Source organism: Ursus arctos, unplaced genomic scaffold, assembly GCF_023065955.2.
Source record: "Ursus arctos isolate Adak ecotype North America unplaced genomic scaffold, UrsArc2.0 scaffold_15, whole genome shotgun sequence".
In the NCBI taxonomy this organism is placed as follows: Eukaryota; Metazoa; Chordata; class Mammalia; order Carnivora; family Ursidae; genus Ursus; species Ursus arctos.
Genome location: NW_026622819.1, coordinates 51425721 through 51445209, shown reverse-complemented (window position 1 = coordinate 51445209; position 19489 = coordinate 51425721). Strand labels below are relative to the sequence as shown.

Below are 19489 nucleotides of genomic sequence, written 5' to 3'. Positions count from 1 at the left end.
GATAGTAATCCTACAGAGAAATGAATAAAAGTCATATATAAGCCTTTTATAGAAAAGGGAAAGTGGGTTATCCCCAGGAAAAAATCATTTTACACTAAGTACACTGGTAAACTTTAAGAAATCTAACAGCTTTGGAAAGGAAGTAGATCAATGGTTGCCAGTACAACCCCTAGTGAAAAGTGTATTCTCCCTGCCACTTTGTAAAGCAATTGGGCATTAAATTTTAAAGTTAAACATTCACATTTATAGGACTTCAGAGTAATTCTTATACATGTATACTAGGAGACTACAGAATATTCCTAAGAATACTATTAATAATAACGAAAGATTCTACAAAACATTTAAAGAATTAATACCTATTCTTCTCAAACTATTTCAAAAAATGTAAGAGGAAGGAAAACTTGCAAATTCATTCTGTGAGGCCGGTATCACCCGGGTACCAAAACCAGATAAAGACCCCACACAAAAAAGAGAACTACAGGCTCATAAGAGAATTATTGCTCATAAATATAGGTGCAAAAATCCTCAACAAAATATTAGCAAACTGAATCCAACAATACATTAAAAAAATTAAACACCACGATCAAGTGGAATTTATTCTCGGGATGCAAGGGTGGTACAATATTCACAAAGCAATCAACATCACATCAATAAAAGAAGGATAAAAAACATATGACCATTTCAGTAGGAGCAGAAAAAATATTTGACAAAGTACAACATCCATTCATGATAAAAACCCTGGGCAAAGAAGGTCTAGAGGGAACATACCTCAACATAATAAAGGCCTTATATGAAAAACCCACAGCCAACATCATACTCAATAGTGAAAAACTGAGAGCTTTTCCCTTAAGGTCAGGAACAAGACAAGGATATCTACTCCACCACTTTCATTCAACATACTACTGGAAATCCTAGCCACAGCAATTAGACAACAAAAAGAAATAAAAGGCATTCAAATCGGTAAGGAAGTGAAACTCTTACTATTTGCAAATGACATGACATTATGTATAGAAAACCCTATAGACTCAACCAAAAAACTACTAGAACTGATAAATGAATTCAGTAAAGTCACAGGATACAAAACCAATGTACACAAATGTGTTGTATTCCTATACACCAATAATGAAACAGCAGAAAGAGAAATTAAGAAAATACTATTTATAATTGTACCAAAAATAATATCTAGGAATAAATTTAACCAAAGAAGTCAAAGATTTGTACTCTGAAAACTATAAAACACTGATGAAAGAAATCCAAGATGACACAAAGAAATGGAAAGACATTCCAAGCTCATAGGTTGAAAGAACAAATATTGTTAAAACATCTAAACTGCCCAAAGCAATCTACAGATGTAATGCCACCCCTATCAAAATACCAACAGCATTTTTCACAGAACTGGAACAAATAATAGCAAAATGTGTATAGAACCACAAAGACCTGAATAGCCAATGCAAACTTGAAAAAGAAAAACAAAACTCGAAGTACCACAATTTCAGATTTCAAGTTATATTACAAAGTGGTAGTAATTAAAAGAGTATGGTACAGACAAAAATAGACACATAGATCAATAAAACAGAACAGAAAATCTGGAAATAAATCCACAAATATATGGTCAATTAATCTTGGATATAGGACGAAGGAATATACAATGGGAGAAAGACAATTTCTTCAACAAATGGTGCTGGAAAAACTGGATAGCTACATGCAAAGGAATGAAACTAGACCACTTTCTTTCACCAAAAATAAACTCGAAAATGCATTAAAAACCTTAATGTAAGACCTGAAACCATAAAAGTCTTTGAAGAGAGTATAGGCATTAATCTGACATTGGTTGTAGTAATATTTTTCTAGGTAGGTCTCCTGAGGCAAGGGAAATAAAAGCAAAAATAAACTATTGGGACTACATCAGAATATAAGGTTCTGGCACAGTGAAGAAAACAAACAACAAAACTAAAAGGTAACCTACTGAGTGGAGAAGATATTTGCAAATGACATATCTGGTGATGGGTTAGTATCCAAAATATATAAAGAACTGATACAATATCTAAAAACAAAGAGTCCAATTAAAAAATGAGCAGAAGACATGAACAGACATTTCTCCAAAGAAGAGATCCAGATGGCCAAAAGACACATGAAAAGATGCTCAATATCACTCATCGTCAGGGAAATGCAAATCAAACCTATGAGATATTACTTCACACTTAATCAGAATGGCTAAAATCAAAAACACAAGAAACAAGTGTTGACGAGGATGTGGAGAAAAAGGCACCCTCTTGCACTATTGGTGGGAATGCAAACTGGTGCAGCAACTGTGGAAAACAGTTTGGAGATTCCTCAAAAAATGAAAAATAGAAATACCCTATGACCCAGTAATCACACTACTGGGTATTCTCCCCCTAAATACAAAAGCACTAATTCAAAGGGATACATACACCCGTATGTTTATAGCAGTATTATCAACAATAGCCAAACCATGGAAACGACTCAAGTGTCCATTGATAGATGAATGGATACAGAAGATGTGGTAGATATATACAATGGAATATTATTCAGCCATAAAAAAGAAACAAAATCTTGCAATTTGCAACAACATGGATAGAGCCAGAGAATACAATGCTAAGTACAGTAAGTCAGAAAAAGAAAAATACTGTATGATTTCACTCATGTGGAATTTAAGAAACAAACAAGCAAAAATAGAGACACAGAGAGAGAGAAACCAAGAAACAGACTTTTTTTTTTTTTTTAAGATTTTATTTATTTATTTGAAAGAGATAGAGACAGGCAGTGAGAGAGGGAACACGAGCAGGGGGAGTGGGAGAGGAAGAAGCAGGCTCCCAGTGAAGGAGCCTGATGTGGGGCTCGATCCCAGAACGCTGGGATCACGCCCTGAGCCGAAGGCAGACGCTTAACGACTGAGCCACCCAGGCGCCCCCAAGAAACAGACTCTTAACTATAAAGAATAAACTGATACCAGAGGGGAAGTGGGTGGGGGGGGGTGGGGGAAATAGGAGATACGGATTAAAGAATACACTTATCATGATGAAAAAAAAAAAATAAAAGAAATGAAACGGCACCCAAAAGCCCAAAGTGAGAATGGGTAAATTTTGGTATATTAAGAAAATCAAATATTCTACAGCAGTTACTATGAACAAACTATAACCTCAGTCAGCGATGTGATTCAATTCTTGAAACATACATAATGCAGAGTGCAAAGACAAATCTCAGGAAATGGCATACAGCATAATGACATATTGGGAAGGTTCAGGAAAAAGGCAAAATTACATAAGATACTCCTATGGATATACATGCTATAAATTTATACACAGAAAAAAAGGAGGAAATAATGTAGGCTTTAAATGGTATTATCTGTTAGTGGAAAGCAGGCAGATGGGATAGTAGAGGAACTCCTATATAATACCAAGTTTTTGAAATCTTTTGGCTTATAGGTCTGATTGTTTTTTATTGGCTCATGCATGTTGACTTTATCTTTATCCTTTATAATTTATGTGTTGTATACCTTTTGTATTTATTAAATATAATAAAATAGATATAAGAAAAAGAGACTTCACCCCCAAAAGCTCTAAATATAATAAAAATGTTTATATCAATATGCTCTTGGTGTGAGATACACACAAATTTCTTAAATTATCCTCTGCAATTTGTAGTTCCCCCCAAATAAACTTTTTTTTTTTAAAGGGAAAATAATGTAGATAAAGGGATGAAGATGGAATAGGAAGTGAGGAAATGGATACAGTAGGTATAGAGAGTCTTCTATCAAGACAAGCTATAAGGATGAGTAGAATTTTGGATTAAGAGGGGTGCTGGGAGTGAGAGGTGTTGCTGGATAGTTGCAGAAGGAAGTGGGGGGGTCAAAGCAGTTAATAAAATTTATGTATTTTAAAGATTTTACTTATTTATTTGAAAGAGAGAAAGAGCATGCACGAGCAGGCGGGGGAGGGGAGGAAAGGACCGAAAGGGAGGAAGAGGAAGAGGGAGAGAATCCCAAGCCGACTCCATCTTGAGTCTGGAGCCCGAAGCGGGGATTCCTTTCATGACACTGAGATCATGACCTGAGCCGAAATCAAGTCAGACACTTATATGACTAAGCCACCCAGGTGCCCCTAAAATTTATGTGCTTTAAGATAAAGCACATTAAGATAAAGCACATTAACATGTTTTGATATTGATTGAAACAAATCCGGTAGAAAGGCTGAAAAGGACAAATGGAATAATGTTGCTGAAGGCTAAAAGACTGGAACGCTTCTCCTGTAACAGGTGGGAAGATAGGATGAGCATAAATACAGGTGTGCTTACAGGTTTGGTAATGAGAGAAAAGCTTTAGAATTCTTCATGAGGAAAAAGATAGTGTCAGGAGAGTAAGACAGAATGCCAAAGGTTTGAGAGTGCATGAAATTTGAAGGAGATGGCAGGAAAGGAAATTTGTATACATAGTAAGATTACCAGGTAACCCTAAATGCCCATTTATGGTTGGTCATTATGGAATTTAGAGTAATAGCAACCACTCTATTTGTGTCACTTTTTTCAGATTTCACTAAACATGCCTCCCCACTCATATTATATTTAAGAGTGCAGGCTCCCAATAAAAAATACCTTTCAAATTGAGCAGTAACTTCTCCAAGGTTTTGCACTGTACTATGATACTTCTCCTGCAAAAGCAGGGTGGCCTGACTGTGAGCAGCATTAGTTTTTTCCAGTTCAGCTTCTTTCCTAAGGAACAGTTAAAAGATAAAAAACACTAATTACAAATCATTATTGTAAGAAAGGGATTAGTATTTACCTTCTGACACCGTGAATCATGTGTCCAATGTCTGCATCTTTGTATATACTCCTGGATAGCTTAGATCTAATTTTATGACCTGCTTCTAATAGCACGTTTATTTATGCACTAACTTCTCTGCTGGCTTCATCTTATCTTTCCTGCCCTTATTTTACTTTTTTTTAATCCTAATTTACTCATTTCTAAATTTATCTTTCAATATTTATGTACTAATGTAGGTAGTTAAAACATTTTTTTGGAAGAAGGAGGGTAAAAAGACTCTAAATCCTAGTAGCAACCGTAACTAAAGAATGTGAAAAATTACTAGATAAAAAGCACTTGGATTGAATAAAGTCTCTGCATTTAAACATTTAAGAAATACTAAATGTCTTCACCTATACTTAGTATTTTTTTGAAAAAGGAGTTTATAGGACTATGTAGATTTATTTTATTTCAGTAATCCAGATAATAAATTATTATTCAAAGATTTGATAACTTATTTGGTAGATTATTATTCACTTACAGGCTAAGTCAGACACAGAAAAAATAAACAACTAATCAAATTCCTTCTACAATGAGTAGAGGATTTAAAAAATATACACACCAACAGCTGAAAGCAATCATATAATAGTAAAGGATTTATGACAAAAATATTCTCTTCCCTGCCCCATGGAGATATCACTTTCAATTTTCTTAGTTTTTCTCTTATGCCTAAAATTTCTAGGCTGGAAGGGACCTTAGAGATCACGTCATTAAAACCCTTTTATTTTGTATCTAATGAAATAGAAAATTAAAGAAATTAGAATTGTTTTGCTTAGAATTACAGACAGAGCTAGTTAGCAGATCCAGCAATAAAATCCTTATCTCCTGACCTCTGTACCCAATTCCTTGAGTTAAAATAAATGATTGTCTCAACTTTCTTTCCTCCCTGAAACTGACATCATCTACTCAGTTTCTTAAAGAGCCTGTTCCCTGAGACTGGCTCCAGTATAGAACAATTCCCCTAATTAACACTTTGGTACTGCTCCCCCACAAAGCAGGCATGTATAAAACCTTCACATCCTTTTTTTTTATAAGTTTTTTTTTTTTTTTTAAGATTTTTTTTTATTTATTTATGTGACAGAGAGACAGCCAGCGAGAGAGGGAACACAGCAGGGGAGTGGGAGAGGAAGAAGCAGGCTCCCAGCGGAGGAGCCCGATGTGGGACTCAATCCCGGAACGCCAGGATCACGTCCTGAGCCGAAGGCAGACGCTTAATGACTGAGCCACCCAGGCGTCCCAAACCTTCACATCCTTTTTATCACTGATCACCATAAGAAAATGGAAAAAAGATTTTAGTAAAAATATCCAACGGGAGATACACAGTTGTAAGATACATTACAATTCTGTAGACTCATGTATAAGTTCTTGGTTCCTTGTCAGAAATATTTTTAGAAAGGAAATCCCAAGGATTCAAATAACATAATTATTTTAGTTACAACTTGAACTCAAGAATCAACCTGGATATTCTAATTTAAATAAATGCAGTGGAGAAGGATGCATAATGTAATAAAAATAATATGGAATTATAATTAAAAGTCCAAGGGGTGCCTGGCTGGCTCAGGCAGTCGTGCATGTGACTCTTTATCTTGGGGTTGTGAGTTCAAGCCCCACATGGGCGTGGAGCCTACTTTAAAAAAAGAAAAAAGAAAAGTCTGAGATCTCTTAAATTTCTTATTTTTGAATGTTTCCCAGATTTTTTTTTTATTTTGCTTTTTTGATTGCTACTTCTGAGTGCTTGTGCTCCCTCAGAAAAGGTAATTAAAGGTATAACTTACGCTATGTAAGCTATGTACACAATAAGCGAAAAATGGAAATGTTTCTTATTCAAGGGTAGAAGTCTCACCTTTTTTGTCCCCCTAAATGTGTTATTGTTATAATGCTGACATCCAATAATTTTAGGCAACATACAAGCAGTAAAGGAATCCCATATTTTGGTCACTTGTTTATTAATATCCTTTTAAACTTCTGGCCTTAAAAAAAAGAAAGATGCTATATGCTTCTGACTTTGGCTGTCATACTTGTTTGCATACACATTCTATAGGTATACTTTACCTCTGTCTACCTACTTGTAAAATAATTCCAACCTCACTTAGTCGAATGATTGACATGAGAATCCTGCGAGAATGTACTGGAAAACATCTTTTTAACATCCGAAGTCATATTAAACATGAGGTCTTATGAATACAAACCCTTTCAGCTTTTCTTCTAGGAGTTTCAGTTCTTCAGCTCGAGATTTTGTTTCCTCTTCCAACTGTCTGACTAGGCTTTCAGCTTGTTCCTCCTTTTGCTGTAATTTATCTAGCTCATCCAGGGCTTGCTTTAATTCTTCCTCAAAGAGATTCCTCTCTTTCATCATTTCCTCTTGAAAAGAACATAGCTTCTGTTGAAGACTGGAGGACAATTCCTACATCCAAACAGAAAACCACTGAAATAATATGAAATGGCAGCATAAGGTTTTTACTAAGCACAAAAAAAAAAAGTACAGATAATAAAGTATGAATACTAAATTTAAGAGCTCCAAAGAAACTTGAAAAATACAGATATCACCTGCATGTTGTCATGGATTATATCCTATACCGTGTTAACACTGTGGTAAATGTCATTTCAGTCTTTTTTTCTATGCAACACACACCCACAATATATTTCTTGTAAAACTAAAATTATAATTTACAATTGACTTTCAGCGTATATTTTTCTCAGATAATACTATATAAAAAGTATACTATGATTTCAATAGTATACAAATGTATTTTAAAGTTATACAATATACAAATAAATCACCACTGTGAAAAAATTCTAACATACTGAAGAAGACACAAATAAATGGAGAGATAGTCTGTCCTCATGGATTGGAAAAATTAATATTGTTAAAATACCCATACAACCATGGCAATCAGTAGATTCTATGCAATCCCTATCAAAATGGGAATTTTCACAGAAATAAAACAATGCTAAAATTCATACGGAAGCACACAAGACCCTGAACAGCTAAAGTTATCTTGAGAAAGATGAACAAAGTTGGAGGCATCATGCTCCCTGATTTCAAACTATCTTATAAATCTATAGTACTCAAAACAGTATGGTGTTGGCATAAAAACAGACACATCGATCAATAGAATAGAATAGAGCCCAGAAACAAATCCACACATAGAGTCAATAAATTTATGATAAGAGAGCCAAAAATATACAATGGGGAAAGAACAGTTTCTTCAATAAATGGTATTGGGAAACTGGAAAACTACAAGCAAAAGAAGGAAGGTGGACCCACTATCTCATACCATAAACAAAAATTAACTCAAAATAGATTAAAGACTTGAATGTAAGACCTGAAACCATAAAACTTCTAGAAGAAAGCAGGCAGTAAGCTCACTGACATTGATCTTGGTGATGATCTTTTGGATATGACACCAAAAGCTAAGGCAACCAAAGCAAAGATAAACAAGTGGGACTGCAGCAAACTAGAAAGCTTCTGCATAGGAAAGGAAACCATCCAGAAAATGAAAATGTAGCCTACTAAATGGGAGAAAATATTTGCAAATCATATATCTGATAACAGGTTAATATCCAAAATACACAGTTCAAAAGCAAAAAAACCCAAACAATCTGATTAAAAATTGGGCAGCAGATGTGAATAGACATTTCTTCAAAGACATACAGATGGCCATGAAAAGATGCTCAACAACACAACATCAGGGAAATGCAAATCAAAACCACAATGAGACTCAGAATGGTTATTATCAAAAGGAAAGGAAACAGGGTTGCCTGGCTGGCTCAGTTGGTAGAGAATGTGACTCTTGATCTTGGAGTCATGAGTTCAAACCTCACGGTGGGCACAGAGATTACTTAAAGAAAAAAAAAAAAGGACAAGAAATAATAAGTGTTGGCGAGGATGTGGAAAAAGGGAACCCTTGAGCACTGTTGGTGGGAATATCAATTGGTACAGTCACTATGGAAAACAGTATGAATGTTCCTCAAAAAATTAAATATAGGACTGCCATACAATCCAGCACTTCCACTTCTAAGTATTCATCTGAAGAAAATGAAAATACAAACTTGAAAAGATATATTCACCCAATGTTTCTATCAGCATTATTTATAATAGCTAAGATATGAAAAAAAATAAAAGTCTACTGATGGATGAATGGATAAAGAAAAGGTGGTATATACACAATTGAATATTATTTAGCCATAAGAAAGAAGGAAATCTTGCTATGTGTGATGCTGTAGATGGACTTTGAGGGTATTGTAATAAATGAAGTAAGTCAGACAAAGAAAGACAAATACTATATGATCTTATTTATAATATATGGAATATTAAAACAAACAAATAAAAAACCCAGGTACAGAGAACAAATTGCTGGTTGCCAGAGGCAGGAGTGGGCAAAATGGGTGAATGAGTCAAAAGGTATAAACTTCCAGTTATAAAACACTTTAGTCATGGGGATATAATGTATAGTGGTGCCTTTAGTTAACAATACTGTATTGCATATTTGAAAGTTGCTAAGACAAATTTTAAATGTTCTCCTCAGAAGAAAAAAAATTCTGTAGCTATATATAGTGATAATTATATAACTATAACTATACTTATTGTGGTGATAATTTTGCAATATACACAAAAACTGAATCACTGTGTTGTATACTGGAAACTTATATACTGTTGTATGTCAATTTATACCTCAGTCAAAAACAAAAACCTGGTGTAGACATGCCCAGAGCACTTAATGAAAGAAAACAGAGCCCTTTACCTTTAAAAAAAAACGGTCACTGTAAATAAGCATTCTCTCCACCCTTTACACTCCTAACAACGCATTTAGGAGACACATCTCTTAGATACTAAGATACAAGAAAACATTTGAAAGGTCTGCCAACAATAACTGCAGTTTGCCAGACTGGATGGCAGAAACAATAACAAAAACCAAAAAGAACCCAAATAAAGTGAAAACTGCCTTTGACTATACCCCACCCCAATCTTAGTTTTCTTATTGTAGAGATAAACACTAGTTCAGTATACACGCCTTCTGGTCTTTTTCTATACCTTTATATATTTAAAAAATATATATATATACACATACACATATATATATGTATGTGTGTGTGTGTGTGTATGTATATATATACACACATGTATACACATACATATATATATATACACATGTATACATATCATATATATATGATATAATTACATATGTAAAGGTCATTTAAAAAATCCTAAGAATAGTGACACCTGGGTGGCTCAGTCGGTGAAGCGTCTGCCTTCAGCTCAGGTCAGGATCCCAGGGTCCTGGGATTGAGCCCTGCGTCAGGCTCCCTGCTCAGCAGGAAGCCTGCTTCTCCCTCTCTCTCTGCCTGCTGTCCCCCTGCTTGTGCCTTCTCTCTCTGTCAAATAAAATAAATAAATAAATCTTTAAAAAAATTAAATTAAATTAATTTTAAAAAATCCTAAAAATAGTTGTTGAGATCTTCAAGTCAGTATATATAGATCTACTTAATGCCTTCAGTAGTTGCAGGTTGCCCAACAATATAATATTTCACATCAGTACATTTGAGTACCGATTTGCCACACTCTCACTAACGTGTGTTATATATTATCAAATGTTTTAATTTGTGCCAATCTTGTAAGGGAAAAACAATTATTTCTATTTCTTTAATTATTACTAAGGTAGAGCATCTTTTCATGTTTACAGATTATCTGAATTTCTACTTCTGAGAATTATGAATTTCCATCCTATGCCCATTTTTTTAGTGAACTGTTTTTCCAATATGTATTCTTTATGTAATCTAGATTTTTAAAAAATTGTCACTTTTGTTTCACATGCATGTAGATACCATTTTATAACATAACTGTAAATGCCCAAGTAGTAATATAACACAAAAATGTGCCAGAAAAGTATGTTCTTTTAAGATCTTATTTTTAAGTAATCTCTACACCCAATGTAGGGCTGGAACTCAGAACCCTGAGATCAAGAATCATATGCTCTACTGACTAAGCCAGCCAGGCGCCCCACCAGAAAATATTTTTAAACAATTGTCTTATTTTGGTTCATCAGCTGCTTATAGTTTTTTCACATTATCAATAACACTGTCATGAACATCTCTGCAGATAAATCATAGATAGGACAATTTACTCAGGATAAGAGTCTACAAATAGAATTGTTGGAGTGAAGGACATACACAATTGAAAGGTCTTCTGATACACGGGGAAATGTGTGACATATAATAAGTACAAGTTGTTTTCTTTTTTTATACATTGTAAGCTACCTTCTCTTGTTGCAGAAGCGAATCAGTCTGCAATTCTTTTTGTTGTAGTTTTTCATGTTCCTGTTTTTCAAGAATAAGTTTCTCCTTTAAGTTTTGCATTTCAGAATTTAGAGTTTCATCCCGTACTCTAAGCCTGTTGACAAGGTCTTCTATAAAAGTGAAAAATGCTGTAATTAGATACTAACTTTGAGAAACCTGATTTTCCATATTTTTTGCTATTAGTATGTACACTGATCAAGTATTTCCAAAGAAATAAAGCCAAAACATAACTCTGAAGTTTGTATCATTTACTATATATATTACAGTACATATTCTATGGTATATAAAAAACCCTCCAAACCTGGTTCTGTATCTTCTCATTTTAAATGGCCACCCAGTGGGGAAGTCAAGAACTGCACCACTGTATGTATTTGAATGAAGACAAACAATATATTGAAATAAACAGAGAACAAACATTGTAAAAGATAAAAATTCTCATATAGAGAATACGATATTTATGTTGTTTACATAATTATTAAAAAATGTTCCTTATATATTGTACATATTACTTATCTAAATACCTCTTTCTTTTTCAAGCAGCTGACACTTAGCATTCAGGTCTTCTACTTGTTTAGAAAGTAAAACATTTTCCTCAAGAGACTGCTTAAGGCTTACAACTTCATGATTCTTCTCTTTCAGATTTTCCTCTAATCGGGCAATATCTAGCTTGTATTTTTCCACTTGATCTGATGCACAACTGCATTAAAACGAATTATTTTGAAGAGCAATAATTTAGGCACAGGGAAAATGAACTGAAAAAAGGATGAAATGATGTATTCATCATTATTCAACAAAATAAGGTCTAATTACAAACTACTGTTCATATTACCTAATTTCTTCGATGTATTCTAAGAGTTTTTCTGTTTCGGATTTTTCATCAATCTTTTCCTTCTCTATTGAAACACTGAAAAAAATGGCATATGTGAATACATACAATAATCACACATAATGCTTAATCTGTACCAAATACTGCCATATCAGATATGCTGTCTCTAGAGCCCAAATTCTTTTTTTTTAAAGTATGTGGGGTTTTTAAAAAGATTTTATTTTTAGATAATCTCTACACCCAATGTGGGGCTCAAATTTACAACCTTGAGATTAAGAGTTGCATGCTATACTGTAGCATCCAAATTTTTTTTTTTTTTAAAGATTTTATTTATTTATTTGACAGAGAGAGAGAGACAGCCAGCGAGAGAGGGAACACAAGCAGGGGGAGTGGGAGAGGAAGAAGCAGGCTCCCAGCAGAGCAGGGACCCTGATGTGGGGCTCGATCCCAGAACCCTGGGATCAGGCCCTGAGCCGAAGGCAGACAGACGCTTAACGACTGAGCCACTCAGGCGCCCCATGTAGCATCCAAATTCTTTTTTTTTTTTTTTTAAAGATTTTATTTATTTATTTGACAGAGAGAGAGAGACAGCCAGCGAGAGAGGGAACACAAGCAGGCGGAGTGGGAGAGGAAGAAGCAGGCTGCCAGCAGAGGAGCCTGACGTGGGGCTCGATCCCAGAACGCCGGGATCATGCCCTGAGCCGAAGGCAGACGCTCAACGACTACGCCACCCAGGCGCCCCAGCATCCAAATTCTTAACCATTAGTTTATGTGACCTCTCAAGTTGACAATTTAAAATATACAAATAGGAAACTGAAGTTTTTTTTTTTTAACTTTCCAAATAAATTCTGATAAAGGGCTATGATGATGAGAATTATCACCTATAACATCCTGTTAGAAATTATCTTTCTTGTAGCTTTCCTGGCTTCCCTACCCACTACATACAAAATAAGCAACATAAAGCCTTTGTTTCAGGTTGCCTTTAATCCAATTACTCATGTGTTTAGCTCCTCCAAACAATTTAATTTAAAAAATGAGCAAAAAACGTAAATAGACACCTTATAAAAGGATATATATGAACGGTCAGTGAGCACAGAAAGAGAAGCTTGACCCTTATACTAACACAATTATAAATGAGACACTACTTCCTACCTACTAGAAAGACCAAAATCAAATAGACTGACAATATCAAACCTTGGAGAGGAAGTGGAACAACTGGAACTATCATACATTGTTAAATGGGACTGTAAAATGCTACAACCACTTTTTGAGTTTTTTAACACATTATACATATACTACACTACCCTATGATCCAGGAATTCTAATCCTAGATGTTTATTCAAGAGAAATAAAAACTTATGTCCACAAAAAGACATGCATAGCAGTCTTATCCACAATAGTCCGAAACTGGAAACCCAAATGATGATCAACAGAAAAACAGTAATCAAGTGGAGGTATATTTAAGTAGTGGAACACTACTCAGAAATAGAGGAACAAATTATAATACAACATTGTAGATTAATCTCAAAACCTTATGTTAAACAAAAGAAGACACACACACACATACTGATAAACATCCCCCAAAAGGCCAAGCTCATTATGATGATGGAAGTCAGAAAGTGGCTTCAGGGGTTGGGGACATCACAGTGGGGAAGGGCAGGGGAGCAGGAAGGGAAAGAAAGGAATTTTCTGGAAGAATGGCAATGTTCTCTATCTTGTCTGGGTGGTGATTACAGAGGGATATACAATTATCAAAAGTCATCAAACTGAATACTTATGCTCAGTATATTTTTTTGTATGTAAGTTACAGCTCAGCAATAAAAAGAAGGCTAGGACTGTGCATTAATCACAGCTTCCTATATCAATATTCCTCCATTTTGGTCTACCATCTCCATAAGATGGTGCTACTACAAAGATTATGAGGCCTTTCCTCATCCTTTATACAGAAGATGGACAGAATTGAAACATTTATACATCTTTTCGGCATAAAATGTTTGGGAATCATCAGGGCTCAGTTGAAGAAGAGAAATAGGGCAAGCAGGGAGCAATGAGATAAGCGTGAAGGAAGGTTCAGTCTCAGTAAAGAAGAGCAAGGTGAAAGGTCAGTCAAGAATTAGTTACACTTAATAATTTCTTTTTTAGTCACTCACAGTTTCCCCTCAAGTTGTGCTATTTTCCCCTGAGACGCCTCAAGATTCTTCTGAGTGACCTGCAGCTTCACATCCATGCCTTCCTGTTTAGCCACCATACTCTACACAACAGAAATATCTGTTTTAGGAAATGAGAGTTTGTTTAGATACCCAGATCCACACACAGCAACCTCACCAAAGATATCACTCACCCTCATCTTTGTCTCTCTTTTGTTTCTAAGTTTCATTAACTCGAGGCTTAGAATTCTCATAGTCTTCTGGTTACTATCTTCAGAAAACTAAGTACAAGAAACAAAAAATTCAGAAATATTTTCTATTAGGTCCTATATAGAAATAACAGAAATATTGACTTTTCTCTTATTGGGACTATTGTTTACCTACATTAAAATCTGGTAGAGAAAATAGGCTTTGACCATACCAGGATAACTGATTTTACACTATTACTATTCTTTTTTTTTTTTATTTTTTTATTTTTTTATTTTTTTTACACTATCACTGTTCTTGTCTCTGTTTTTGACTAATGTGACTTTCTGGTTTATTTATTTAATTTTTTTGGAAGGTTTTATTTTTAAGTAATCTCCACCCAATGTGGGGCTTGAACTCACAACTCCAAGATCAGGAGTTGTATGCTCTTTCAGACTGAGCCAGCCAGGCGCCCCTTTCCGGTTTATTTTTGAAAGCAGCTTGGGTGGTCACCTACCTCTGCATGCTGGAGAGTCCACTGCAAGCCTCTACAACAAGCTTCTTGGAGAGGATTCTGTCAAAGGTGCTTGCTTAACAAAATGCATCTGAAATGCCTGATTTATTTTGAAATATGTAGACTATAGGGTCCATCTCAGGCCTACCAAATCAGACTCTCCCTCAGTGGGGACCAAGAATCTGCTCCCTTCCCCAAGCTTGATTCTTATGCATCCTTGCTCCCTTTATAATCAAAGAGCTCAGCACATTACAGGCCCTGAATAAATGACTGTTATTAAACTGAACAGTGATTTACAGCCTCCTTCTACTTCTGACAAAAGCAGATGACCATGTTATGTCCTTTAAGATCTATTAGTATGTTAATATTAATAAACAAAATTTATCTACTAAACACATTTAGTCCACAAATTTATTCATTTCCCACTTCATTTCCAAAAGGATTTGAGATGGAGGCCTGCAGTTATGCTATTATTTATTTCAGAGAAAGATCTTTAAAGTGACTTCTAGATGTAAATTTTGCAAGTTTTATTTACGGCCTTATTTACTGGGGGTGACTTTGAAGAAGGGTGAGAAAATGCCAGACATTAAAACAAAAGTAACTTGTTTGTTTATCACCTCTTGTATGTCAGGTATCATAATAAAAAAGACAGTGATAATTCTTCTTGGAAGTGGCTTAACATTTAAGGTACATTTGGTGAAGGAAAAAGACTAACCTAGAGCCTAAAATTCCCAAACAACTATATAAGAAAAAAACCCCAACATGTTTATAATTTATTCAACTGTAAATATTATCAGGTTCAAATACCTTTGATTTTAGTAGCTCATTAGTCCTAGTTAACTCAATAAGCTGTTTTTCTAGTGAAGCATTACTTGCAGAGAGAGAGGTTTTCTCCCTGACTGCAGCGTTTAGCTTGGCCTCCATCTTCTCCAACTCAGCTTCCAGATCCTGGATCCGCTTGTCCTGAGCACCACGTTCCTGCAAAAGAACACGGATCTGGACAGAAACAAGGTGATAAATCAATGAATCACCAATACAGTGCCAACGTAACTATATGCTGTTGATAATGAAAACATTAAAGTTCTAGAAAAACCTCTGTGACACGATGCTCTTAGATATTCTGATTTTACTAGCTGTTTGAAGTCATATTTATGATAGGTCTTAAAAATCTATAAGCATTAAAAAAAATCTGTAAGAATTTTTAAGAAGAGAGGATTTGAAAAAAATATATTTTATTTTTAAGTAACCTCTACACCTGATGTGGGGCTCGAAATCACAACCCTGAGTTCAAGAGTCACATATTCCTCTGACTGAGCCAGCCAGGCACCCCAAAAGAGAGAATTTTAATTGCTGTAAACTTCTAGATATAATTAAACTATTCACTCTTAAGGTATTTCTACCTATAAGAATTCTTCTTTTCTCTAGTTATATGAACTCAAATTACAGTTATAGGGGGACTTGGGTGGCTCAGGTCATGATCACCTGGAATTGAGCCCAAGTTGGGCTCCCTACTCAGTGGGGAGTCTGCTTCTCCTTCTCCCTCTGCCCCCTCCCCCTGCTTGTCCTCTCTCTCTAATAAATAAATAAATAAATAAAATCTTTAAAAAATTATAGTTTGAAATGCTAAGTATTTTTTTTTTTTTATTTCAAGAAGGCAGAATGGTGCTTCTGGGTAGACTGTAGTAAGCACTCCAGTACGAATGATCAGTAAGCCATCACTCCTGCTGCAATAACTAGGTCAAACCAAAACCAAAATCAAAACGACATATCTGGGGTGCCTGGGTGGCTTAGCTGGTCAAGTGTCTGACTCCTGGTCTTAATTTCATAGTCATGAGTTCAAGCTCCCGGTTGGGCTCCGTACTGGGCATAGAGCCTACTTAAATAATACCCAAAAAACAAACAACCCCCCCCCCAAAGCCCCCGCGTATCTGACAACAGAAAATGTGGAAGCCAGGAGACAATGAAATGACTTCTTTAAAATATAAGGGGAAAAGTGCCAATCTAAAATTCTATTACCAATGAAAATATCCTTTAAATTTGAAGTTGACATGCACATGTTTTAAGAGAAAGGAACAGCTGAAAGCATTTGCCAACAACAGGCCTGCAGAACAAAAAATACTAGAGAAGTGCCTTAGGCTGAACAAAAATGATCCCAGATATTTACAAAATATGCACTCTAAGAACAAAGACTTATAATAAAGGGATCAGGAAAGATTTACCATGTAAATATTAAATAAAAGAAAGCTGGGATGGCTATATTAATATCGTACAAAGTAAACTTTTAAGGTAGAAAGTATTACTAGCGATAAAGAGGGAATTTTATAATGAAAAGGTCATTTCAAGAGGAAGACATACTCTTAAATTTGTTGTGCACCTAATATCATAACTTAAAAATATACAAAGCAAAAACTGACAGAATTAGAAAGAGATATGGACTAATGCTTAGAGCTGGAAATGTGAAAGTACCTCTCTCACTAGCTAATAGAAAAAACAGACAAAAAATATCAGTACAGATAAAGATTTAACAAAACTTTTAATCATATTGAACTGACATATATAAACTATACCAACAAGTGCATATACATTCTTTTCTAGTGCACATAAAACAATTACTAAAATAGATTATTTCTTGGGTATAAAAGTATCAAGAAAGCACACCTGTATTAAGTCACATGAGGTATTTTCTACTCTTCCTTACTGGCTTTGCAGTGATATTAATCTCATTATTTTAAGCCAAAATTGCTTAACTAAAAATGTATCAAACACCATTTATATATAGATGGCTATGAACTAGATGCTAGGGATTGAATGAGGTTTAAGGTTCCCTACCAGAAGATTCTCTATACTTTTATTATTGATTTATAACCAACGTTTATAGCACAGTATTATAAAGTAGAAATAAGAACACTGAGATTATCTATATCACACTTTTTGCAGTTAAAGAAATTTAAGCTGCAAAATAGGGTTTGTACCCACCATGCCTATGTGGCCAAGCAGATAATATAAATGACAGAGAGCCAGGTGAGGGCTGAAGAGCAAATGTGGAGTTGAAAGGAGGTAGTCTTGCATAGCCCTAGCAGATTGTTGCCCTGGAGGGGAATGTGGAAAGAGTGTTGTCAGATCTTCTGATTTCACAACATAGGCCAGAAATCTGAATTTGTTTTGCATGAAATTCTACTTTTACATGTTGATAATTAATTCAAATTGAACAAACTACAAACACTGTGGGGTTTAAAATAGAGTTATATTTGTCTAAAATCTCCATTCTAAAAGATTAAGAAGCCAACACAAATTATCACTTCTAATCTTGGCACTGCCACTCACTTACCAGCTATCTCTCTGAGACTCAGCTATCATACTTCTAAGTATCAACCCCTATATTGTAAGCATGTGTCATCAATAAAATAATGGCCTATATAATTAAATACTAAAAGAATCAGAGCAACCAAGGCGGAGATTTGTGAAGTTATCTTGACATATTCTTGGTCCTAAGCCAACATTTAACTATAATCAATGGAAAGTTGTAATATGTCAAAAGAATATGTGCACTAAAAAGAGTTGATCGGCAATGGAAACATAGAAAAAAGACTGTCAGAAAAGCAATGCTGGCAGTGACTATCTCACCCTTGCTTAGGGAAGTAAATAGTTTTTTTTTTTTTTTTAAATAAAGATTTTATTGAGTTTATTTGAGGGAGAGAGAGAAGCGAGCAAGCGAGTAGGGGGAGGGGCAGAGGAGAGGGAGAAGGAGAGAATCCCAAGCACACTGAACACCCAGCGCAGAGCCCAACCCGGGGCTCAATCCCACGACCCTGAGATCATGACCTGAGCCAAAATCAAGAGTCGGATGCTCAAATGACTGAGCCACCCAAGCACCCCGAAAGTGGGTTCCTTAGGTTGCCTCTGCTCAGTAGAGACTTCTGCCATGGTAGAAATGTACTGTCTAGTATGGAACCACTCACTGCAGTGCCTACTGTGCATTTAAAATGTGACTAGTGCGATCGAAAAATTGAGTTCTTACTTTTACTTAATTAAAAAGTCTCAAGTGGTGGGGCGCCTGGGTGGCACAGCGGTTAAGCGTCTGCCTTCGGCTCAGGGCGTGATCCCAGCGTTATGGGATCGGGCCCCACATCAGGCTCCTCTGCTATGAGCCTGCTTCTTCCTCTCCCACTCCCCCTGCTTGTGTTCCCTCTCTCGTTGGCTGTCTCTATCTCTGTCAAATAAATAAAGAAAATCTTAAAAAAAAAAAAAAAAGTCTCCAGTGGTGAGTGGCTATCATATCGGACAGGACAGTTCCAGGTTCACCCTCCAGCTCCGTTTTATCCTTGAATAAGACACATATATACCTATAGTGCAGAGGATGTGTCAGGTAAGCACCTTTCATAATTCCACTAACCTGCTAGGATTTCATGCTCATCAACAAATTCTCTAGCTAGTCGCTGCCTTAACATATAGATTAGCATACAGGAAGAGTATGCACCAAGTAAATGTAAATATTTGACCCATGCATAATTGTGATAAATTAACACATTAATTTTTAGCTATCAATTTTCCTGAAGTGGGTTATCTTGAATCTGTCCCTTAGTATGCTAATGAAATTAACTTTGCCAGCATACCACACTGACAACCAGGCTCTGAAACACAGTATCTAAGGAAGCTAAGGAACAACAGTTGCCTGGCAGGCACTGGTCCTGATGATA

General features: G+C 35.4%; 1 protein-coding gene across 3 annotated transcripts in view; it reads right to left on the bottom strand.

Moving 5' to 3' along the window:
- The window catches only part of HMMR (hyaluronan mediated motility receptor), a 40259-nt gene that overhangs the window by 11244 nt on the left and 9526 nt on the right, over positions 1-19489 (bottom strand). For 2 of the 3 annotated variants that reach the window (XM_044388559.3, XM_026510922.4), the window contains exons 5-12: positions 15600-15788; positions 14287-14373; positions 14096-14196; positions 11949-12023; positions 11641-11816; positions 11081-11229; positions 7009-7223; positions 4612-4728 (exon numbers count right to left, since the gene is read on the bottom strand). In XM_044388559.3, the coding sequence (XP_044244494.3) occupies positions 4612-4728; positions 7009-7223; positions 11081-11229; positions 11641-11816; positions 11949-12023; positions 14096-14196; positions 14287-14373; positions 15600-15788 (1109 nt within the window). Of the gene's footprint in view, positions 1-4611; positions 4729-7008; positions 7224-11080; positions 11230-11640; positions 11817-11948; positions 12024-14095; positions 14197-14286; positions 14374-15599; positions 15789-17768; positions 17882-19489 lie in introns of all 3 variants that reach the window. The other variant, XM_057312298.1, reaches the window with a different exon arrangement.